The sequence below is a fragment of the Colletotrichum fructicola genome (genome assembly GCF_000319635.2).
Source record: "Colletotrichum fructicola Nara gc5 chromosome Unknown KSG_Nara_v1_contig09, whole genome shotgun sequence".
NCBI lineage: Eukaryota > Fungi > Ascomycota > Sordariomycetes > Glomerellales > Glomerellaceae > Colletotrichum > Colletotrichum fructicola.
The window spans coordinates 835,434-859,362 of record NW_027094059.1 but is presented as its reverse complement, the minus strand read 5'-3'; the positions used below and the strand labels follow the sequence as shown (position 1 = coordinate 859,362).

Sequence of the window (23,929 nt, the reverse complement as noted above, 5' to 3'; positions counted from 1 at the left end):
AAGGAAATGTTTGCTCAATCACTTGCACCATAAGATACCAATAAAGCCTGAGGGGCATTGTTTGCTATTTCTCATTGCCCTTCGATGATATCTCATGATTCTCAGAAATAGACATCAACTGGTTTAATCATGAAGCCCACGAGGGGGCTCTTTCACACATGTTGTAGACTCAGGCTTACAAGCCTCCCAGGTCGCTTCTTCCCTAACTAGGAGGTACAGGGTGGTCACTTCCATGAAGGAGCACCCCGGACCTCCATTCCTGCCTTATTTGGTCGCTGAGGTGAGAAGAGACGCAAAAAGACTAAAAAAGAGTGACTAGAGCGCGGGTCGAACGATGCGTAAGATGAGAAGCGGCGGAAACTTCACGCACACACCAGTCACTGTGCCACCACCTCTCGACCACCTAGCCGGAATTGTTGGAAGGGAAGGAACCCTAAGTTCTTGATGAAGGTAGGTCTCAGTCTGGAGGCAGGTGCCCCTCCACCTCCTTCCCTTCATCTCTGACAATGATGATGGAATATGCAGGCCTGCTGGCCACACCTGTTCGAGATCGACCTTTTTCGTGGTCCTCTACTCGGCCACACTCGTGATATCCTCCCATCTCGGGAATATTTTGTACAGTGTCTGAGTGGGAAGACCATGCCCCCAAGGCATCTACGTCTATTACAAGTACAATATCAGCACAACCCCGCTATCAATGCATCCGCACATCATACCAGCGCTCTCTCGACGCATTTACACGCCTCTCTCACGCCAGCCCGGCCCCTCTCAGCGCCCTCATCTTCACACCCTCCCAGCTATTCAGCTTCGGCCTTACATCGAGGTAAAAGCTCGGCTTGCCCTGCGCGTCGGGCCGCCCCGCGTAAAAGTCAATCACATAATCCACCTGCACGCCGCAGCGGTCAATCACCCAGTCGTGCCGGTCGAACGGCGCCTGGTAGCCCAGCAGCGTGTTGAGTCGTGCCTTGGGGGACATGTTTGTGCTGAGGCCGGCGAAGGAGTGCAGGCGCGGGCCGTCGCAGCTGTGTTATTCTTTCGTCAGCAATCTCACATACCCGAGTTTGTTGTTTCCTCCGGGCTGGTGGTACTCACGCGGTCCCCTGCGTATACGGCACCTCCCACTCTTTAATCTCCTTCCACGCCCGCTCATTGACGGCGTTATGGATCGGCACTACGGTGCGCATGTCCGCCGCGCGCGTATCGTGCCCCTTGCGCTTCATGGCCTCGAAGAACATCTTTTCCGAGGGGTACACCCAGTTCCCCGTCGCGGCGTCCGCGCCCGTTTCCTGCTCGTTGTTTGATGGGGCGCCGTGGCTGCTTTGTAACGTCGTCGGCGGCGGCGCGGAGGCGGAGGGGGCGTCGTAGGGGTAGCTCGAGGTCGAGGTGCGCGGGATCGTGGAGACTTCGCGGTAGGTGTCGAGTGGATTTCTTCCCGTCGGTGATGGCTGAGCGGGAGGGGGAGGTGGCGAGGAGGTGAAGGGGACGTAGGAGCGGAGTGTTTGTGTCCAGGATGTCGTGGAGGGCGAGGGCTGTTGCGCTTGGGGAGGGAGGGCGTACGGCGGCGGGGAGTCGGGGTGAGGAGCGGCGTTGGCGTTGGCGGCGCGGGCTTGTTGGAGCCAGGCTTCGCGGGATTTATGGTCCACGGGACATGCGTCTGCGCCTGTCGTCGACGTCGTCTGTGATGATGTCCCGGAGAAGGGCGTGTAGGAGAGGAGAGATTGCGTCCACGACTGCGTCGTCGGCGGCGGGGTCTGGTTCGGGATCGGATGCGGCGGGGCTGGAGGGGTGGCGGCGTCGTTCGGGGCCGCGGCGCGGGCGTGCTGGAGCCAGGCTTCGCGGGCCTTGTGGTCGACGGGACACGTCTCGGCATCCTTTGGGTCTGCCATCTTGGCGGGGGGCGGCTGTGCGGGTTGCGTTAGGAGGATGAGGTCTAGTAGGTCTGTGGTTGCGGTGGACATGGTTGAGGATGGAGGGGGGCGATGATGCTTACCTAGAGTAGAGGGGAGGAGATCGGTGGCGGGCGGGTGCTGTCTACTTAAAGATGACCCGGTCGGCGGCCTTCAATCGTTCGTGGCGTGGTTTGTTTGTTTGTTTGCGGGGTGGTTATGCCGCATTGAATGCGCTGGCGCAACGGAGCCGGGAGCTTGGGATGCGATGACAGTTGGATTTTGCTTCAACTTTTTTGGTGGGTCCCTTTTTTTTCTTGGATGATGTGATTGGGTTCGTGTGATTGGTCAAGAATTGCAAGCCCATGTCGGGTCCATGTCGCGCGTTACTTCACCAGCACCAATGACGAAATAAACCATGTGATTTTGAGTAATTGAAAATAAGTTTAAGAATTCCGGTATTTGAAATTAAGTGTTAAGTTGCAGTTGACAAAGTAAGATGCTGTATTTCTCTATCATCATTTATACAAACGGCAAAATGATTCTGCTGGGGTACTCGGGACCAATGTGAACCTTGTGGAAACCCTTATTCTTGTCTTCAACCGGCGCCGCCTTCGCCTGTTCGTACTCCGGAATCATCGGGCTTTGCCCAGATATTTGCACCCTAAGGCTCTCGCCTTCTTCAAAATCAATACCCATAGCCCAGAGCCCAACTTCCAGCTCGACGACCTCACCAGGCGGAATCTTATCCGCTTTGGAGTGTGTGTGAAAGGGGTACTGAGGATGGATCGACATGGACGAGTCAATGGCTCGGTGGCTGGCCCGCAAAACGCCGAGGGGGCCAAAGTACAACAGAAGATTGCTCATCTCGTCCAGGGGTATGTCTTCCATCCTACAGTATGGCGCGGCCTTCCACGGGATATTGAGGTTCATCATCTCGTGACCGTCGCGATCCAGCTTGCGGATCAATACATAAATGACCATGTCATCAAGTTCATCGCAAGACATGTAAACAACTGCTTTCGGAAGGCCCATGAGACGCGTTTTGGATGTGAAAGTGTGCTTGAATCCGACAAAACCGTCTGTATCACCTGCCCCAGTCTCGGCATCGTATTTGACCGCGCTGTTAGACGTTGCAGGGCTCGAGCTGAGCGTCCCATCTTCCCTAAAGAACATCTCGCGATATTCTGTTCTCGGCAGTGGGAAGTCATCCTCAACGATGGGGTAGATTGGCTCCCGGTTGCCGAAATTGAGAGAGCTCATTCGGACTTTAGGTGTCTTGTCCCAGCCGTTGCTCTTTTCCCCTTTGAGATAATAGCCGAAGATGTAAGGGTCTAGGACAAGGTCGATGCCATTGGTCTAGCCTACTACTACGAGTACAATAAATCTTCTTGAAGAACAGGAAACAGAACCGTATCCTCCCTATTTCCTGGGCATTCTTATAACCTTGGCATTGACCTTGTCGATATTCCTGGAACCTTCTAGCGAATGCGCCATTGGATTTGGTGGGTCCAATGAGTCGTGGCTGAGGGTCTTGCCGAAGGCCGAACACCGGTCCATAGACCGTGACAATTACCCCCTCTCTCCCTCTGTAGGGCTCGGAAGAGAGTTTTTGAGTTCTTCATGTTTTGATAAGTATGTTTGCAGGGCGTCCGTCTCCATCAGTTCCGTGACCGGTTCCCATGTTGGCTTTTCGTATCCCGACCATTTTACTAGCACAGAAACCTTTCCCGTAGACTTATTGTGCTTGTGGCGAAGAATTTTGTCGACATAGTAAACCTCTTGTCCATTATCATCGACAATGGCTGGTAACTGTGGCTCGTGAACGATTTGTGATGGCAAGGGATCATTCGCTGACCTCCGAATGTTCAACACATGGAATACGTTATGAGGACCAGGAGGTGTATTCAACCGTACAGCGTGTGATCCGATTAACTCGGTTACCGTGTATTTGGCATTTTTCCAATCCATCTTTTTCGACGGCCTGTCGGTTTTCATGTTTCGAAGACTGAGCCAGACTTTGTCTCCAACTTTGTATTGTTCTGCGGGTTGCCTCGATCGATTGGCATATCGTTCGTAGTGTTCTTGGGCGTCAGCTATTAGAGCTTGCGCTACTTCAGAGGCTTGTCGGATCTTGGCAATAAAAGCCTCCCCTTTTGCAATAGGCGAGTCGGAGGTGGTACGAAGAGGCTCGTGTACTTCGATTGGGTCGATGTGGTAACCATGTGTGGCGAAGAAGGGACTCATTCCCGTTGCTCGTGAAGTTCGATTGTTTATGGCAATCATTGCAATAGCTAACAATTCTGGCCAATTGTCTTGGAAGTAGGTTGTATAGCATCGTAAGTAGCCTTCAAGCTCTTGGTTCATCCGTTCTGTGGCTCCGTCGGTCTCAGGGTGGTAGGCAGTTGAAAGCCGTCTTTGGATCTTCATCAACGCACAAATTCGTTGCCACATAAGTGAGGTAAACTGCGGACCTCTATCAGAAACGATGGCTCTGGGGAAACCATGATGCCGTATGAAACAGTCTCGCATTGCCTTGGCAACCGCTTCAGTGGTGATCTCTTTCATCGGTTCGAATATCGTGCTTTTGAACAGCCTATCAGTGACTACCATTATAGATGAATAGCCGTTGACGGTAGGTAGGTCTGTAATAAAGTCGACGGAGATTTCGGTCCACTGACGGTCTGGAATCGGTAGGGGTTTGAGTAGCCCTTGTCGTCGTTCTCTCCAAACTGCTTTGCTTCCGCAAATGTCGCAATTTCTTGTAAATTGGCGGACATCGTTAGACATCCCTGGCCAAGTGAATCGTCGGCTAATAATGGCTTTGAGGAGATCTCGTCCCGGGTGACCGGTAGCAGTCGAATCGTGAGATTGTTGGATAATTCGAGTACGCAGGGGCTCAAAATATGGAATCCAGATACGGTCCCTCCAACAAAGCCGTTTTCCATTATCGATAGAACACTCGGAGATTGATATCGGGAGCCCCCATTTGCTCGGGAACTGCCTGTCTGATCGTAAAACTGCCTGGCGGATAAGCCAGTACCGATTGTTGTTCTGGAGTGCTTGATCCCAGAGGTTACGTAGTTCTTCATCCATGAAAGGGCTTTCGGGTGGCTCTGACATGTCCGCGTTTTCGTCGGTAGTATAGTCTTTGTCGCCGCCAGACACCCATCCACTTGATATTTGCGTCTGGGGTTGTAGCGAGGTAATTGTTCTTGGAATCTGTACGGATCCGTCTTCTGCTACTTCGAGGAGCTGTTGGTAGCGTGCCCGTAGCCTCTCATCGTCGGCATCCTTCGGAAGGTCCTGGTCTCTGCGGGATAACGCGTCCGGAACTACTGCCTCTTTACCAGGCCTGTGAACGATTCTGAAGTTGTATCGTGATAGCTCTAATGCCCATCTGACTTGTCGCTCGGATAGTTGTTGTTTTTTCATAAAGTATTCGAGGTTCTTGTGATCCGATAGTACGGTGAATTCCCCAACGCTTCGTAGCATTCCAGACCATTGCTTTAGACATTCCACCACTGCCAAGAGTTCTTTGTCATGGATGAGGTAGTTTGACTCGGCGGAGGTATATCGTCTCGAATGGTAGGCTACTGGATGCCACTCATTAGTCTCGTTCAGTTGTGATAACTCTCCGCCCATAGCGTATCCGGATGAGTCTGGCTGCACGCGAGTTGGGCGTTCAGGGTCAAACTTCGCCAGGACGGGGGCCATTATTAATGCTGTCTTGAGCTTTTCGAATGCTTGTTGGCAATTATCGGTCCAGTGGTAGGGGACATCCTTTTTAGTGAGGTATGTTAATGGCGCAGCTGTTGTGGAAAAATCCGGAATGAAGTCTCGATAGTAGTTGGCGAATCCAAGGAATCCTCGTACGCCTCGAATAGTTGTTGGTGTTTCCCAGTGCTCAATAGCTTCGATTTTGTCTGGATCAACACTGATACCCGAGTCCACATCGACAATGTAGCCAAGGTACTTGACTCGTTTTTGTTCAAACTCGCACTTGTCGACATCCAGTTGCAGTCCGGCTTCTTGGAGCTTTTGTAACACCTTCAGGACTTTTTGTCGGTGATCATGTAGTGTCCCGTCCGTAAAAATTAAAATGTCGTCGATATAGGCAGAAACAAAGTCGTCTAGGTATTCTCTCAGAACATGGTTGATGTACCTCTGGAAGGTCGCTGGGGCACCAGTGAGGCCGAACGGAGTAACCAGCCATTCAAAAAGGCCATACCTAGTGCGGAACGCCGTCTTCCATTCATCCCCTTCGCGCATCCTGATTTTCCAAAATGCAGATGAGACATCCAGCTTGGTGAACCATTTTGCCTTTGAAAGCTGACGGAGAGTGTCTGCGATAAGGGGTATTGGGTATCGGTCTTTGCGGGTAATGGAATTTAGCTTACGGTAGTCCACACAGAACCGTAAACCACCTCCTGGCTTTCGTACGAAGAGTATAGGGGCAGCAGCAGGGGAGTTGCTGGCTCTGATGAAACCTTTATCCAGCAGATCCGTCAGGGTTTTCCGGAGAACTAGTAGCTCCTCCTTGGACATGCTGTAAATGGGCCCCCATGGTGGTTGCTTCTCGTTTCCGTGGTCGTCTTTCTCGAGCTGAATAGCGTGGTCAACACCAGGTCGGTGTGGTGGCAACCGGTCGGCTACTTCCTTCTTGAATAGATCGATCATATGGCGATAATGCGCTGGTAGTTTGGTTGCTGGATCGGTCGATTTTTTTTGGAACCTAGCAAGCGCTTTTTCGATATCTTTCATGGTAACCGAGAAGATCTGGATCGGTTTGTGGGATCGCCGAGAAGAACGTATTATCGTCGTGAGTGTGCTTGCAGCGACTGATCGGATCGTAGGGTCTGAGTCCCAGGTGGGGGAGTGCCGGATTGTAATGTACGTTCCGGTCGTTCCAACGTAAAGCTCGTTGTATCGGGGCCTGACTTGAACGTCTTGCTGGCGGGCCCAAGGGATACCGAGAATGACGTCTTCCGTTTGGTCTGGGATGACATAAGCAAAAACTCTCTGCTGCTTGTGTCCGTCGATATCGATATCAAAGTAGGCCACCTGTGTGATGGCTCGTTTTTGAACATGTGAGACTTGCAGAAGGTCTCTAGGGGTGATGTCGATAGTTGGGAGTCGAAGCTTTCTGGCCAGTTTCAAAGAAATAGACATGTAGCAGTGGCAACCATCGTCGTATAGGGCTCTGGTAAAATATGTTGTGTTGATTCCGATGTTCACATATAACCCTTCTTGGTCCATGCCGCCTTGATTCTGAAACTGATTCCATTCAGCTGTGACTCCCGCGCGTCCCTATTGATCTTCTTCGTTGTCTTCTTCGACTGCGGCTTCGGTAACTCTGTCTCTGTCCTTGGCGATGCTTCTGTAGTCAGATGTCTTCTGACCAGATGGGGGTACTGCTGCTGCCAACGGACAATAATCTATCCTGCAACCGTCTCTTCCACAACGGAGACACCTCCTCTCGATCCTTCGTTTCTCAAGCTCCGATTTATCGACCCACTTTGCTCGTTTTCCGAGAAGGGATTGGTCCTCTGGCCGCTGAGAGGGGTATCCGGTAATGTTCCTCTTTGGGTTGAATGTTCTAACTTGAACAGTATTCGTGGGCTCCCACTCCATCATGTCTCTCGTGGGAGCGGCATTGGGTTGCGAACGAGGCCACGTGGGCTTTTGCGGGGCGTTCGTTTTCTTCTCATAAGTCCATTCTCCAAACAACTCCATTTGATTGCTGATCTCCTCGCATTTCGTTGCGAATGCTTCATATAAGTCAAGTTGCGACTGGGAGCAGCCGATGAGGTGGGCTTTTAGCTTTGGGTGAAGAGCGTTTCGAAGGTAAGATATCTTGGCTGAGTCTTCCCATCCTTCGGCCTCCGCGTTGGCAATCTCTTTTTCGAACCGGGGGTAGAATGTGGTGAACGATTCGGTGTCCTTCTGCCGGATTGTGTGGAGAGCTTGAATAGCCTTGTCCTTTCGGTTCCTCTCGCCGTACAAAAGATCTAGTCGTCGAATCAAAGCCTGAGGCCTGGGGTATTCTTTTCCGAGTTCGAGTTCGTAGAAGGTGGTGATATTCGTTTTGGCTGATCCTTCTAAACGGGTGTATATATATCGCAACTGTGACTTCATGTTCCCAATCGCATCTGCGTCCTCCTCGATCTTGCCCTCCATCTCTAGCTTCCAACCGCGCCATTGCGACTTCAACCCATTGAACATCGGTGGGTGGGGAAGGCTATGGCGAGGTTTGCTGCTTTGTGTCTTCAGAACGTTGACAGGTGTTGGGCTGATGCCTTCGTTGGTCGCCATCTTGTCGATTCGTTGATGTGTTGAGATCTTCCGTAATAGTGTAACTCGTTCTGATTCCTACTGATTGGATAGTCGACGAGGTGCCCTGCGAAGCAGTGACCTTCTACCTGACGACTGAATGACTGTTGAACTGTCGACGAGGTGCCCTGCAAAGCAGTGACCTTCTACCTGACGACTGAATGACTGCTGAACTGTCGACGAGGTGCCCTGCAAAGCAGTGACCTTCTACCTGACGACTGAATGACTGCTGAACTGTCGACGAGGTGCCCTGCGAAGCAGTGACCTTCTACCTGACGACTGAATGACTGCTGAACTGTCGACGAGGTGCCCTGCGAAGCAGTGACCTTCTACCTGACGACTGACTAATTGTTGTCTGCGTCGACTACGGTGTCGCGTGGGCGTTCCGAAGTCTAAAGAAAAAGAATGGAAGAAGATTTATTGTAATGTAAGGGTCTAGGACAAGGTCGATGCCATTGGTCTAGCCTACTACTACGAGTACAATAAATCTTCTTGAAGAACAGGAAACAGAACCGTATCCTCCCTATTTCCTGGGCATTCTTATAACCTTGGCATTGACCTTGTCGATATTCCTGGAACCTTCTAGCGAATGCGCCATTGGATTTGGTGGGTCCAATGAGTCGTGGCTGAGGGTCTTGCCGAAGGCCGAACACCGGTCCATAGACCGTGACAGAAGAACTGAGCAAGCTCGTCCCTCGACTCTTTGACAACCCAAAGGTCGTACCATTCCTGGTAAGGGTCCCATCGGAGCCATTTCTCGTCCGTCTGCACGTCAAGCCAGCCGCGGACCGAGCCCATTGTGTGCACGAACGTGGAATAGGAGGCCACCACATAGGTCGGGATGCTAATCTTCTTGATGTCTGCGCGCTTGTCGGCCCAATAGGGGTTCATGGTCTGGCACCGGCGGTACATCTCGCGGAAGTCCTCTAGACCGTTGTGGCCGCGAATGACTTGTTTGGTGATGAGATCGAAGAGCCCGTTGTCCCATGCCCCGCCACGGACGAACTGCTCACGATACAGGTCGCCGCACGCTTCCCAGGGAGCTATGGCCTTGAGTGAAGGCGGCTGCGTCGCCGCGATAAACCACTGCACAATGCCTAGGTGAGAGTTCCCTGCGAGGCCGACTTTTCCGTTACACCAGTCCATCCCAGCTAGGGCTTCGATCACGTCGTGTCCATCTTCACCCTCCTGGGTGCCCATGATAACGATATCTCCATCGGAATGGCCAGCGCCGCGCGCATCAACGTTGACAATGGCAAAACCTTGTGGGCAATATTCGGCCGGATCCGGGCCTTCGAAGCGCTCCAGGCCACTGAGACAGCCGTCGGGGACGCCAACGCCCCAGCGGATCTTCTTCATCATCCCGATCCCGTTGTGATTCTTTCCAAATGGGCTCCAGCAGACGATTGCTGGGACCTGCGTTGGGTATTTGTGAGGCCGAAAGACGTCGCAGTATAGTGTGCACCCATCGCGGACCTTGATGCCAAGATCATGCTCGACAAAGATGTCTGAGTCGAGGGCGCGGGATTGGAACTTGTTCCAACCCTTTGGCAGGACCTCGGTGCGGTGTTCGAAGCCAACGTACCCGTTGTGGCCGACGGAAGGCTTCTCAATACGCAGATTCGCTACCTGGAAGGGTTGATTGGCCGGCATGGTCTGCAGGATTTTAGAAAGATTTGGCGATGTACAATTGCGAGTGCACTAAGCAGGATACCCGGGGCGAGCAATCACGTCGAGGTCGGGATAAGCTTGGTGCTGGACACATTGCAAGCTCTTTGTAGAAAATCCAGTCTCCATCGCGAACTTCCTACCGTGGATGTTCGTTACTAGGTCTCTGAGAACTGGGATTAATTCTCCGCGGGAAGCTGGGGGAAGCCAGATCCGGCCGACGGGCCGTGTGGGGGATCGCCATAGCATGCCGTGGGGGAGGCGCCGGACAACCAAACGCATGGCAGCGTGGCTATTGCTTTTCAGGGCACGTTAGCCAAGCGATGCGTGTGCGCTAATATGGTGTTATGAGTAAGTGAAACCTCCCGAGATGGTATGCCCCCTTTCAGGACCCGCGGATTCACGGACTATTCCGCCAGATATTCGGCAACGGATCGGACTCGATTGCTACCGCGTTTTCTCATCCGGCGGTTGGTCGCACGCGGAGCTCTACACAAGTGCGGCAGCATTCCCCGAGAGCCCGTGGCAATGGTGGTCAACTTGTGGCAACCGATGGTGTAGGTGTACTTGATGTCTTCAACTGGCACTGGTGGGTTCCTGGCGTGAATTATATAATGAAACAGACTCTTTAGCCAACGAAACAAAGACGATTTAATCGGCTTCATCACACCAGTCACCTTCGATATACAACTTCCATACTTGTTTCAGCGCAATCCCTCAACTTCACAATGGCCAGCGTAATCACCGAAACCGCCACAGAAGCGAACAAGTCCATTTTCGCCGTCCCGGACGACACCTCCGTTGGAACATTCCAAGACTGGCGAGATGACTTCTACCGTGATGGCTACGTCGTAATCAAGGGCGCCATCCCTGGAGCCAAGGCGGATATGTACCGCCAGAAAGCCTTGAATTGGATCACCAGCTTCAACAAAGGTCTCGACCTTAACGACTCCACGACCTGGACCAACGCCCACCTCCCTCAGAGCTTCAAAGCGGGCATGTACCTCAACTACTGCGCCGCCCACGAGAAGTACGTGTGGGACGCCCGCCAGGAGCCGGGTGTCCTCGAGGCTTTCGAGAAGATTGGGGCACTAACGAACTCGTCGTCTCCTTCGACACCATCAATGTCACCTTCCCGAACCGCAAGGACGTCAACTGGTCCCCGTGGCCGCATGTCGACCAGGCTCCTGAGCGCAAGGGCCTCTCCTGCGTTCAGGGCATTATCAACCTTTCCCGCGCGGGCCCCAAGGATGGCGGTCTTCTCCTCATGAAGGGGTCATCTAAGCTCTTTGACAAGTTCTTCGCGCTTAACCCCCCTGACAGGAGCCAGGGCATCGGCGCTAAACACTACGATTTCTATCCCTTTAAGGAGCACCACGTCAGGTGGTTCAAGGAGCAGGGCTGCGAGCTGATCAAGGTCTGCGCCGAACCCGGAGACCTCATCCTGTGGGATAGCCGTAGTATGCATTATGCTGCCTTCCCTGAGAGCGATACTATCCGCACTATCATCTACGCATGCTATACACCGGCTCGCTTTCTTCTCGAGGAAGACCGCCAGAAGAAGGTTGAAATATTCAAGCGATGGGAAGCGACTACTCACTGGCCCCATTGCAACCTTCACTCTCACGGAAAAGCCAAGATTAACGGCGAGGTGGACCCAGACGAGCGTGATGAGCCGATGGAGAAGCCAGAGCTTACTCCACAGCTCCTGAAGCTTGCTGGAGTCATCAAGTATGAGTGATTGGCAAAGGTTTGGAAACAAAGCGTCTGGTGGAAGTCAAGTTAGTTAGTGCTGTCGCCTAGTATGTTTGCGTTTGTTTTTCGTTGGCGAAGCAGGATTTCCTGTATAAGTTCGAAAACTCGTACCTTCCTTTCTTACCTTTCTTAGAAACGAATTGCAATTCGTATATCGCATAGCCGTAAAATACTAGGACAAGCGTATGTGCAGAGTGACATCCTTTGTCCCTCGAAGAGTGTACCTGTGACATTCTGAGCATGCGAGTCAAATGCATGGCATGAAAATGACATCACAGTTCCGTTTACATGTTCGCTGAAGGCCTAAACAGAATATTATCTCTTCAGGTACCTGAATAACAAGCAACTTCAACCGGTTTCGCTGGTTGCAAGTTTGTGGGAAGGAAGGAACAAGAATCATGGGGGAAAAGAGAGAAATGCAGCAAAATGGGAACTCATACAGTAACATTCTTCGGATGATTCTTCATCTGACATCTTTGAAATACATTTTCTCAGTGAATTCAAAAGGATTATCGAATGAATCAAGCTCAGAAACTCCATTCGAACCGCTGGTGTCGTCCTCCTCTACTGTCCTGGCCACAATATAGCCAAAAGGATCTCCCCAAAAGCCCCCCTCGACATCCAAAACAGCTTTTGCCGGGAAGCCCGTGTTCTGTTTGGAGTGATAAGATGCACTAATGGGATCAGCTGATGGCGCACCTATCAAACCATGACTACCATTGAAGGGATGATCCACGTGGAGATCCATATCTTGGCCAAGCGCAATGTCTGTCTGATTCACATCATGAAACAGCTGTTGATTGCCGATGGGCGTACTCGAGGGGTCCCAGCTCGAGCCGTCAAATTTGGCCTCCAAAGCTGACGCAGAGCTCACAAGCTGGGACACATGGAAGATGATCTCGCGCAATGGCTGTTCGTCTGGTACAGAGCGATGGTCCAGCCTAGATTCGAAGTCGAGTAGCGATCTGAGAATCATGGGACCCCTCTTCGATATCACACTCCCGCGTCCAATAGACTGCAATGCGACAATGCACCTTTCGACGCAATTACGGCGATGCCGAAGATCGTCAACATCTTCACCAGTACTGAAGAAGAGCAGGTCCAAACACATGAAGACGCCAGCGGCAACTGTCGATGCTTGAACGATCCTAAATAGCCATGCGTCAGAAACAGAGCGTGCGTGGAGTTCGAGATCTGTGAATACCAGCTTTTATTGAATAAGGGGGGAACATTGCGATGCTTCTCCCGAGCAATGATCTCAGCCGCTTCTCGCGCTTTTGCGTGAAACCCATCTGGGTCCGGCTGACGTCGCATCCAGCTCGTGATTAACGGTCTTGCTATTGTGAGGCGTAAGAATTGAACTGTGTGGTTGGCAAGGTATTGCTGCATGGACATCCACAGAGGCTGCCCGGTCTCGAGGTCTGTTTCTATCGAACGAAGATGACTCTGGCATTTGCTGTACACAGCCTCAACCTCTCTCATGGCTGAAGCTAACCTTTCGTAAGCAAAGGCTTCCCCGCGCCTAAGCTTTGAGCGAACGATGCCAGCCAGCTGTGACAATAAAGCGTGATAATGAAGATGTGATGTCTCGCACGAATCCGGAGAACTTGGGCCTTGCAGTGGGAGACAGACATCCTCGAGAGATCCTGAGGGATCGAGAACGGTGTCAAAACTCTGTGGGAGGACCGTTGAGTCGTGGTTCATCATGCCAAGCCTGTTATTAATTAACATCATAGTCAGCGCATCGCGAGAAGATGGGGATCAGACATGATGAGAAATACTTACCATTCGCAAATTACAAGTGTCCACCACAATCTTCTTCCTAAAGACCTCTGTTCATAGGTTGACCACAAGGGTATATTCTTGATTTCTGGAAGGAGCGAATCTTCGTTCCCGAGTTGGTGCATGTGAAGCATTCGGGCTATTCTCAATGCCGCGCTTAACAGTATTGCCTCTCTTGCCTTTTCACCAAAGACAGGACTCACAAGAGTCAAAACCGCGAATACTTGTAATGTCTCCAAGCGAGGCTTCCCTAGAAAGTCGGCCCTTTCGAGGACACGGAGCGAGGCTCGATACCAGTGCTTCGACGCTGATAACAAGGCATCCTCCCGGTATATCATGGGGTTGAGCCTTGCGTGAGACTGAGTATATTGAGGGTCAATGTAGTAGGCCCCAACCTGGAACAAAATCGGTATTCGTTTGCCAAATTTATCTTTCAATCGGAAGGCTTTTACGAACAGATAACACTGCAAAGTAAATGGCAGCGAAGGGAGTATCCAACGCCAGAAGGGCGGGGTCAGCCTCCAAAGCGTCCCAGAACCGACAGTGCTCTGCAACAAAGATGTCGGCCCTCAGCGCGCAATGAATCCATCCAAGATAGGTCATGGCAAACTGAACTATCGTCAAGCTGGTCTCTCGAGAAGGAAGATCTACTTGCGTCGTAGACTGTGGGGTTGTGCCAGCGACATCGGACACAGTAGCAGGGGTATCAAGCTCGCCATCTCCGAGCCCTAGGTTGAGCTGTTCAAAGGATATCTCTAGCATGTCATAGCTAGTATCCTTGGCGCCAGATATGTTCAATGGCAGCGAGCATGATGCCTCTGAATCTCGCCTATACTGCGCTAGTTGCTCCTCCAAGTCGGCAATATGCTCGTACAAGATAGCCACGGCCGGGCTAACAGGCGCATTGGAATCGAGGCTTAAGCCGTCAACTGCTAGGCTAGGTGTCAGGAGTCATGTTGTCAGCCTATGCGCACTTTTTACCCGACTCTCGTTACATGGCATTCACTACTATGAACCCACCGACTACTGCCGACGTGACTTGCCGCAGCCGCGAGAGGCTTCGACTGAAGGCAGAAGCGGCCAATGCCACGGGAAAGACACGGCTGGCATGGCCGCTCCCGATCACACCGTACTTTGCGACGAGAGCACTCATCACATGCCCGAAGTCGCAGGCGGCTGTTGATGACATGCATATTCAGGCCTCTGCCCGGCCAGCGTGGAAGAGTCTGCGCAAACCTCAGGAAGGGTTCGAGTTGATAGACTCGGCGGCGCCATCAACATCCAGTTTAATTGCATGTGAGGGACAGGGGGGCAGAGAAGAGATGAGAATGTCAGTAACCTGTTAGTGACTACATCAATCTTCCCCGCCGCAATCCGAGATCTTCACTTCCCCGTGGGGTCGGCTGTACGCGCATGTGGCAACGCCGCATTTGCCGAGCCGTGCCGATATTTCCACTTCCCGCCTGCTGCACTAGTTCCGTCCGAATCTGGGGTAGGCAACGCGGAGCAAATTCTCTGACTGAATTCCAAACACGTCGTACGCTTTACGACAGCTCACCCCCCCACTCCAAAATCACTGAAGGTCCAATGTTTTCCCCCTCTTTGTCCTGTAGCAGGGCGCTGGTTTCAATCTTGCAGCGTGTCACTCCTTTTCGCTTACTGAGGGGTTACTCCACCCCTCGGGGACTGAGTCTCGTTGGCCGCACAGGAATACTCGATGTTGACTGTTATTGATAATGCATGGCATTGTGCGCTCGTTCCAGAAAATGTTTCCCAGTGTGATCTTTATGTTTATTCGTTTTATGGAAACCGGCCTTCGATAACATATTCAACTCGAATTACATACGACGCCCTTGAAGTCTAATTGTCCAATCTTGTTCGCGTAAGAAGCTACCCAAGTCCGCGATCATGGCCAAAACAACCACTACCATCTCTCGTAAGGAGAGTGAGCTCAATTTCGCTGAGGTAGAAAACGCCTGCACGAAAGTCGAAAGTTCCGAGGCCAAAGCAGTAATGGGAACCGTCAGGCTTTTCAGCGATGATAACGACATTATTCTTATACCAACCCCCACCACGGATACTCATGATCCCCTCAACCTTCCTGACTGGCGAAAGATAATTATTGTCATCAATGTCTCGATTTTCGCTGCCGTCGCTACTCTCATAGCATCGTCCTTTGGTGCCATCCTACCGGTCGTCTCAAAGGAATACCCCGGAGATCCCGGAGTTCACGATCTAATTACCTTTCCGGCTTTGTTCATTGGTGTGGGCAATGCCATCTTCGTTCCGATCTCGCATGCCGTTGGCCGGCGTCCGGTCTACCTGTTCTCTCTTCTCATGATCATTGCATCCAGTATCTGGTGCGCTTGCAGCACCAGCCTGTCATCGCACGTCGCCGGAAGAAACATCCTGGCCCTGGCTGCTGGACAAGCAGAAGCCCTATGCCCCATCATGATTCAGGTATGCAGCAGCCACATCACTTGAAGTTCCTGATTTGCTGATGCATGCATCAACGAATGCTGATTGCGTCCCACAGGAAGTGCACTTCTTACATCAGAGAGGCACCATGATTGCCATATTCTGCGCTGCGCAGACTCTGGGTACGGCAATTCTGACAGTTGCCAGCTCTCACTTGGCCTTGGACCTTGGGTGGAGATGGTGGTATGGTATCTTTGCCATAATCAATTTCATCTGCCTCCTGGTGGCTGTCTTCTTTGTCACCGAGACCAAATACGAGCGATCAACAGAAGCTCTTTGTAGGTCCTTTCTCATCACCACATAAGCCTTCCAAAGTCTGATGTAGTATAGCTGGCAAAGGTCACCCCGGGTCGCTTACCCCTGAGTCCTTTCAGCCCGTCACCTCTCGTCAACGGCCTCCGATCGACCACGACAGATACCTGCCACGTACTCTCAGGTCAGACCTGGCTCTTTTCCATGGTCCTTTTCAATGGCACGAAACAATCACGTGCTGGAAGCATATGGGTCAAGTTGCTCTGTTCCCCAATGTCATTTGGCTCTATCTCGCTAGTGGCGCCTTTTTGGGCGTATTTGTAATGTTTGGTGCAGTGTTTGCCGATATTCTCGTTGCCCCACCGTACAACTTTGATTTTGAGTGGCTGGGCTACGTCTTTGCCGGGCAAATTGTTGTTTCCTTTGTTGTCGTACCTGTCCAAGGATACTTGAGCGACTACGTGGTCAAACTAATGGGTCGACGAAACTCTGGCATGACCGAGGTGAGAATCGGAAGTTGTGTTTAAAAGTCAAACCCAGGAAGCTGATCATACTCCTTGAATGCGCAGCCCGAGTATCGACTGACCACACTGATTCTTCCGTTTACGGCCGGTATCATTAGCACCGTTATCTTCGGCCAAGCTGGCGAACACCCATATCGTTGGAGCTGGGCCGCAATCGCTGTCACTTTCAACGCCGAGTTCTACGGCTTCGTTGGCGTCATAGTTGCGTCGTTCACCTACGTGATCGACAGCTATCCCTCTCGATCAGATGCCGCTCTAGTCGTACTCTGCTTTGCACGTGGAGTGGTGTCATTTGGCATGTCATATGGGGCCATCCGTTTTATCAACGCGAAGGGATACGCTGGATCTTTCAACATCTGCGCCATCATCATGGGATTGCTGGGTTTCCTCGGAATTTTCGTCTACGCGTTTGGCAAGAAGCTTAGACGCGTAACGCAGGCGTGGATTCACGACAATTCCAAATAACCTTCAAAATGGGCGCTAACAGTACACTAGTAGCTCAACTACTGAGAACTGAGGAAAATGTTTGATGCAAATTTTAAGAAGTTGATGGCTTGGCTTACACTGCACATCGTTGTTTTCGTACGGCAAGCTTGAATTACTCGTTCGCAACACGACTGGATGAGTCTCGTTATCATTTAGACGCCTAGTTTGCCTACATGTAATAAAAATTGGGTTTATTGAGTCTCACTCCTCTATTTTATCATTCATGAGGTGTTCAAAACCTACTCTGATTGCTGCTGCTGCTGCTGCTGTTGTTGTTCTACTTTTCGTCATCAGAGGTAGGCTCATATCGCTCACACCTACTTCAGGTATTTTCTCCATAACCCTCGTAAGCACCTCAGTTCCAACAACTACTGTTTTATTGATTAACCGTAACCCCTTGTGTTGTTGAATTCACTGTTATTTGCTTTTCTTTCTTTCCATGGCAATTGTCAAGTATCAATGCGCGTAATCACTTGTGCACAATAGGAACAGTATCATTAAGATTTTGTTGAAATGACTACCGCAATAACTGAACAGAAACATTGTGAGATGTTGTCTTATTGAGGAAGCTTCATAGCTCGGTCACCCTCTAAGAGTGTCCACAGTTGGTAAGTCCAGTAAGAGCACTTCGGCCGGTGCTTCGTCCAGTGAGAAGATCACAGTATACCTACGTACTTAGGGGTGAGATGTCGACTTAGTATTGCTTTCAATACCGAGCGTCCCTAATGGAGCTTAAATTTCTTCCGCCGCGAGCCAGCATGACGGTGACATGAGGGAATGAATATGTTATGACGATGGGCAACCCCAACTCAGCAAATCCCCACAATGTCCAAGGGCACCCCGCCGGATAGATGTGCCCGGAAAATGAGGGGGCCCGTGGGGTATGGAATCAGCGGAGGTTGCATACACATCGACCAAGTGTTCCGGACGATTGATCCCCTCGGGATTCATCAGCATTCCGATTATGTGGAATTTAGGGCGTTCGCGAGGACGGGTGGCGTTGCCACCGGAGAAGCGGAGCAGCTGGCGGAGATCAGCCATCCGGGGCATATGGTCCTTCGAGACACCTCGACTGCTCTATTCGGAATTGCGGGGCGAATGGCTCCAGAAAGATTCTTTTACTTTGTCTAGTTTAATTCACACGTACTCAAATATTTGCGGCGATGCAATAGATCATTCGAGGCGGGAAAAAGGGACCTAACCAACCCAAGGTAAAGCCACACGGTAACGGCGTCAAACTACTTCCGTCTTAGCACTTACGGCCAGAACATCAAAGACAATAGGAATTTGAAGAAAAAAAGTCAACATGAGCAAGGACAGTCAAGCTGCGGCACTGAAAGTTCTCATCGCGGGAGCAGGCATTGGTGGCCTCTCGGCAGCCATCGCCCTCCGTCAAGCCGGACATGCTGTCGAAGTAATGGCGAAATGTCTCCCCTTTCTACCTGTTCCAATCGCTAATAAGTAAGGAAGATCTTCGAATCGAGCAAATTTGCAGCTGAGGTTGGAGCTGCCATTCATCTACCCCCAAACGTAAACGTCCTCTTACGTCAGTTTGGCATGAACCCCGAGGAGCATGGGGCCAACGATGCCGAATGGGTGAGACAGGTCCTTGATCCATTCAAGAGCTGCTGAGAATTATAACACACATTGAAGGTTACTGTTTTGTCCTCGCAAGGAGACATTATCAGCCAAAAGTCACTCGCCGGCCTTAAAAAGGAGTTTTCCTGTGTACGACTCCAATTCCTCCGCGTCTCTAAGATATCCATAGCCTAACAATCGTCTCTCAGCCATGGCAGCTGATCCATCGGGTAGACTTACATGAGAGTCTGAAGACCATCGCAACGTCGCCTGAAGGTAAGGGCACGCCTGCTGTGTTGCACCTTGACGCGAAGGTCGTATCATGCGACCCAGCCAAACCATCTGTCCTTCTGGATGACGGTCGCGTTATCGAGGGTGATCTTCTGATCGGGGCCGATGGTGTTCACGCAAGTATCCCATCAAAATTGGGTTTTCGTTTTTTCGTTGTGTTACTAATTTGGGTTCAAAAGTCGGCTTTAAGGGCCATCATCAGCGGTGAAGACATTCCAACCTTCCCCTCTGGCGGGAGCGCGTTTCGTTTCCTTGTCCCCATCAACGAGGTAAAGGCAAACCCAGAAACAGCTTCCCTGGTTGCAAGAAGAGGAGAGCTGCAACTCTGGGAGGGGAAGTTTCGAAGACTTGTCATCTATCCTTGTCGGTACGTTCAAAAAGCTGGCTCAGTGGTTGATTTATAAAAACCAACGAAGGTTTGCACAGTTACAATACGGAGTTGAACTTCGTCTGCCTCCATCCAGACACAGCTAGTGAGAACAGCCAAGAAGGCAAGTCCTTCATCGCCCTTGTCTCTCGATCCGTGAGAGCCGTACACGCAGACAAAATTGATTGTTGACCAGTATAAGCAGGCTGGAGCAATGCGGCATCGGTAGAAGACCTCCTGAAAGTTTTCAGCGAGTATTGCAAACCCATGCAAACACTTCTGGGCATGGCAGACCCCTCCACGATCAAATTGTGGAAACTTTTTGACCGCCGAGTCTTGAAGACTTGGGTCAACGGTTACGCCGCCTTGCTGGGTGACGCAGCTCACCCTTTCCTACCCCACCAGGGTCAAGGTGGAGCACAAGCAATTGAAGACGCGGCTGCTCTTAGTGCACTCTTCCCAATGGGCACCCGCAAGGAAGATGTGAAAAGAAGATTGGGCGCTTATATGAAAGCGAGATATGACCGCGCCACGATGGTTCAGGACTTTTCAAGGCAGATGGCTTTCCAGACCGACGAGCAGGACAAAGTGGGTGGCTTTAGTATGGATCCGATGGAATTTTCCAAGATCAACTTCAACCACAATGCCTATGTTCACGCGAGGGAGATTTTGAATCAGCAACTCTAGATCGGCCTGCGTTTTGAGGTTAGATCTGTGAGTTCATTTGTCCGAGGATTATCCCCATAAATAGCCAACACTACCTAGTTACAATGATATTAGTCTATCCCAGATTACTTTCATTAGAGATTACTTTCACTAATGAAGAGTGAATTGGCACATTGAGAACGTAAGCAGACTTGAATGAAGCTGCCGTATTGGTGCTCAGGGAAAGGATTTGATACGTTAGTTCGGTCATTTCACTTGACATCTGACGGGTGAGTGGAAGTAGATATTCAGGGTTTTTGTAGCATATGGCCTGTTGTAAAGACGTATATTCCATGCGGCATTTAAAATCGCTATTCACAATGAATTTGTAACTTTATGAAGTTATGCCGCGGTGAAAGCACGCGAGATCAATCTAGATGCAGGAGATGACATTTTACAAGCAATACCTCAATACTATTCTTCAGAGATAAACAAATGTGACCCACAGGGATTCCACAAGGAATCTCATTCCTTCTTCATTGTGCCACAGCCAGAATTTGCACCCAAGAACCACCTATGAAGAATCTCACAACCTGTCTATTTCGATGGAATGATCGGCATCACCACGTAATTCTCATAACTGTTGCCAAAGTGGATTGAGTTTTGTCCTCCAAAGATGGAATGGGGTCTAATGCACCGTCAGTGTTGAGACCCAGGTATTTGTGTTCGATGTGGCCTTACCGATCCTTTTCATTCGTGTGTTTAAACAAACCACTGCCTTGAGTGTCGCCCGAACTGACCTCGAAAATGAGCTTTCCTCCCTTTTCCACCACGACATTGGTCGGCCACAATTCGATATCAACGGTGTAGATCTTGTCGTTCTCAACCTTCTGCACATCAGTGGAAAGATACTCCCTGTAAGGTAAATATTCTCGGTGGCGCGGGTGGTTCTCGTTGGTCTTTCGCAGGCTGACGCGCAGCCAGCCTTTGCAAACGGGGACATTGTCGCCAGAGGAGCCGGTGTAAAAGACCTCCTTTCCCGCGGGAGAAATGTGGCGCAGAGTAACAAAAATATCTAGATCGAAGTTTTCGGGAGGGGGGCTGGTGGCGGAGGTAGCGGAAACACTCAGTCGAGACACAATGTGGCCAGTGAACTCCGTCTCGTGCTCGAATGGTTGAGTGGTGAACTGGATCAAATGCTGATTCTCCATACTGCCAAGCGCCTCGTACGAGATCTTGGTGGTGTCTTCGGGTAGAAAGTCCGTGGTGAGACTACCTAAGTTCGACAGATAGTACTTGGTGTACTTGGTGCGTGCTATAGGCCACTCTTTCTCGTCTCGACGGCCAAAAAGCTTTTCAGCTTGCGGATTATTGAATCCAACGTCTCCCTTGCGGAGACAAACGCTCACAGGCGGCACTTCTCCTGTTGACCAGCCATCCCTGTCCTCACCTTTCAAAAAGGCGTCCAAGAAGCTTTTCTGAACGTCGACCTCTTCTTTATAGTAGAACGGCAAATCATGGCGTCCTACGATAAAGCGCAAGAACTTGTTCTTGGAGCCGGCCCACTGGTAACCTTGGATGTTGCCCCGAAGATGAAGCAGAATGCCACCCCAGTTTGCCACTGACAGAACAGGGACGTTGATTTGACCGAGGTCAAACTCTTTCGAGGCGTAGTAATCATCATCTCGAAAACGATTGGCCTCGTTGTCGATATTCTGATCGCGACGATTCATGGCACTAAAGGTGTTAGTAATCACGACATGAGATCTCGAGGAAAGTTAGGAACGCGAAACATACAGCTCCGACTCAGAAAGATCACCTTCGATAGTGTCTTCACCCCACTTGGACTTTGCTCGACCTGGCCTTCCATATTGATTTGTGATTACCTGCCGATTCCACCAGAAGTTGATGAAGTTGTTGGAGAAAATTCCGCCGTGGCGGCACCTGTCTCGATAGTAATCAGACATTCCCTCCCACGGCACTATTGCCGCGAGACCCTTGGGCCGCCGGGCAGCGACCCGCCATTGACTCCCTAGGCTCGGAGTATTAGTGACATGGTCTGAGAGAGCATCTCTGGCGGGTAATAGAGTAATACCTGCGTAGTAACTGACGCCCAGCAACCCGACCTTTCCAGACGACCATGGCTGTTCAGCGGCCCATTCTACTACTTCGAAGAAACACTCGCTCGTTCCCCTCGACATGGTATCAAGCAGACCGGGTGACTGCCCAAGCCCACGCTCGTCTGCTCTCACTATAATGTAGCCGTGCTTTGTCCAAAACACTGGTTCAGGAGTCTCCCATGCTGCGTATCGTGATTTGTGCTCGTTGGGCACCTCAGAGTATGACTTCTCATGAAAGCTTCGTTCGGATTTGAATCAGCCCAGCTCCTCTTATTACTCCCACGTCAATCGGGATGAGGATATACATACTCCCCATACCAAATGTCTTTTCCATAGGGACCATAGGTGACGAGCACTGGGTAGGTCTTGTTGAGTCCGGAATGTACAGGACGGTAAACGTTGCAACGAATCGGAAGGCCAGAAGTTCTCAGCGGAATATCTATATTCTTTTCAAAAATGAGGCCAAACTCTTTGTCTTCGAATACTTCGTGAAGTTTGCGCATTGAGTTCGGCATCGTGGCGACTTTCGAAAGGCCGTGCGTGGATGTCTGTCTTTGCCAATGTGAGATTTCTTCGTCGTGAAAACATTCAACAAGTAGTCGGGTTCGATAAGGTAATGTTATGACTTGCTTCAGGTCAGCTTAATCAACAGGAAAGCTGTTGATAAACGACACTCGCTGGGTGGTGGCACCCCGCTGTGAGCGAGGATTGTCGTGTGGTGGCGATCGGGCCGTGCTGACCTGGCGGACGGAATACGCGGCGGAACCCTCCCCCACCAGATCCGGTCAAACGCCGATCCTTCAGGCACGGGACAGGACGCTAGTACTCTCCCAGAGCTCATCTCTCAGGATTGTGACAATGTGCTTTTTTCGATGGGGTATATCGCGGTTTGTTCTAAACATCTAGGATGGCTAGGCTTTTAGTAGTCTGTCGTCCTGTGTAGCTTCCCAATTCAATGATCTCGATAGAACTTTACGGGAACACATCAGTATGCAGATTGAAACTTCGCGTCAACACTTAAGATTTCATATCAATTTGCCGAAGCGATTACTAACTCTCAACATACAGCACTACTTATTCCTGGGTTTACTTTCTACCACTCCCCTCCGATCCTGTACCGCGTCAAGCCTGGGTACCAGAGGCCTCCCGTGGCTTCCCATGTGCAAACCAAGGTCTGAATGTAGCATATGAGTAGTCAGTACCATATTGAAGTTACCCTTGTCCCAAAACATGTCAAGTTCAGCACATGGACACACTTACCGACTGAAGATGAACGCCGTTCAACATGACGGTTACGAATAAGAATTCAAACCCATTGGCACCGTTGGGTCTCTCGGCCTGATCCAAATGTCTGTTCACGGGACGATATGGTGGAATTCGGCGATATTGTGTCGGCCAGTTTGAAGGGTTTGGTGGAAGTGCTAATGAGGTTGGAATGGTTTCACTATGGGATTGCGTACTGGCCGATGAACCTGAAAGATGCAGAACATAGTCTTTCAGGTTGTTTTTCAATGTGGAGTACTCAGTAACTTCGGTTATTGCTGCTGCCATTGTCGCTGAAGCACTTGCAGTTGTGTTGCTGATTTGTTTTTTGGGGGCGTGAAACTGTTGAAGTCAGTGACAATCTATGATCGGGCCTAAAAGATGTAGATAAGAAGCACCGCAAAAAGAAAACTGTCCCCCATGGCTACATATCGGCAGAACGGATCGAAAACGCTTCTAATCTCCCTGCCATTTCGGTATCATAGATCGTTAGAGTCCCCC

The 23,929-nt window shown here is 50.8% G+C and overlaps 8 protein-coding genes across 8 annotated transcripts; 3 read left to right on the top strand and 5 right to left on the bottom strand.

Moving 5' to 3' along the window:
* Positions 1-654: 654 nt before the first annotated feature.
* Positions 655-3,149, bottom strand: CGGC5_v014518 (putative cytochrome c1 heme lyase; the record flags this gene model as incomplete). Its single annotated transcript, XM_066153111.1, has 7 exons — positions 655-660; positions 717-776; positions 818-1,022; positions 1,093-1,820; positions 1,861-1,901; positions 1,991-2,031; positions 2,419-3,149. The coding sequence occupies 7 exons, from the start codon at positions 3,147-3,149 to the stop codon at positions 655-657; spliced, it is 1,812 nt and encodes a 603-aa protein (XP_066007408.1).
* Positions 3,150-4,249: 1,100 nt separating this feature from the next.
* Positions 4,250-8,201, bottom strand: Tf2-8-2 (Transposon Tf2-8 polyprotein; the record flags this gene model as incomplete). The annotated part of the gene is made up of 7 exons (XM_032029360.2): positions 4,250-4,302; positions 4,361-4,470; positions 4,930-5,924; positions 6,052-6,064; positions 6,118-6,232; positions 6,287-7,089; positions 7,405-8,201. 7 exons carry the CDS (start codon positions 8,199-8,201, stop codon positions 4,250-4,252), a joined length of 2,886 nt encoding a protein of 961 aa, XP_031890814.2.
* Positions 8,202-8,801: 600 nt separating this feature from the next.
* On the bottom strand, positions 8,802-9,872 carry cocE-4 (Cocaine esterase; the record flags this gene model as incomplete). The annotated part of the gene is made up of 1 exon (XM_032029359.1): positions 8,802-9,872. The coding sequence occupies one exon, from the start codon at positions 9,870-9,872 to the stop codon at positions 8,802-8,804; it is 1,071 nt and encodes a 356-aa protein (XP_031890815.1).
* A 743-nt stretch (positions 9,873-10,615) lies between these two features.
* CGGC5_v014515 (uncharacterized protein) lies at positions 10,616-11,628 on the top strand (the record flags this gene model as incomplete). The annotated part of the gene is made up of 2 exons (XM_066153110.1): positions 10,616-10,917; positions 10,970-10,982. 2 exons carry the CDS (start codon positions 10,616-10,618, stop codon positions 10,980-10,982), a joined length of 315 nt encoding a protein of 104 aa, XP_066007488.1.
* A 477-nt stretch (positions 11,629-12,105) lies between these two features.
* CGGC5_v014514 (uncharacterized protein) lies at positions 12,106-14,577 on the bottom strand (the record flags this gene model as incomplete). The annotated part of the gene is made up of 5 exons (XM_066153109.1): positions 12,106-12,790; positions 12,847-13,356; positions 13,428-13,819; positions 13,881-14,356; positions 14,445-14,577. The coding sequence occupies 5 exons, from the start codon at positions 14,575-14,577 to the stop codon at positions 12,106-12,108; spliced, it is 2,196 nt and encodes a 731-aa protein (XP_066007487.1).
* A 755-nt stretch (positions 14,578-15,332) lies between these two features.
* CGGC5_v014513 (putative MFS-type transporter) lies at positions 15,333-17,143 on the top strand (the record flags this gene model as incomplete). The annotated part of the gene is made up of 4 exons (XM_032029356.1): positions 15,333-15,884; positions 15,961-16,180; positions 16,233-16,657; positions 16,724-17,143. The coding sequence occupies 4 exons, from the start codon at positions 15,333-15,335 to the stop codon at positions 17,141-17,143; spliced, it is 1,617 nt and encodes a 538-aa protein (XP_031890818.1).
* A 2,524-nt stretch (positions 17,144-19,667) lies between these two features.
* On the top strand, positions 19,668-20,087 carry xlnD-2 (3-hydroxybenzoate 6-hydroxylase 1; the record flags this gene model as incomplete). Its single annotated transcript, XM_032029355.1, has 1 exon — positions 19,668-20,087. The coding sequence occupies one exon, from the start codon at positions 19,668-19,670 to the stop codon at positions 20,085-20,087; it is 420 nt and encodes a 139-aa protein (XP_031890819.1).
* Positions 20,088-20,642: 555 nt separating this feature from the next.
* Positions 20,643-22,680, bottom strand: cocE-3 (Cocaine esterase; the record flags this gene model as incomplete). The annotated part of the gene is made up of 5 exons (XM_066153108.1): positions 20,643-20,733; positions 20,787-21,782; positions 21,843-22,077; positions 22,141-22,403; positions 22,475-22,680. 5 exons carry the CDS (start codon positions 22,678-22,680, stop codon positions 20,643-20,645), a joined length of 1,791 nt encoding a protein of 596 aa, XP_066007407.1.
* Between the last annotated feature and the right edge of the window lie 1,249 nt (positions 22,681-23,929).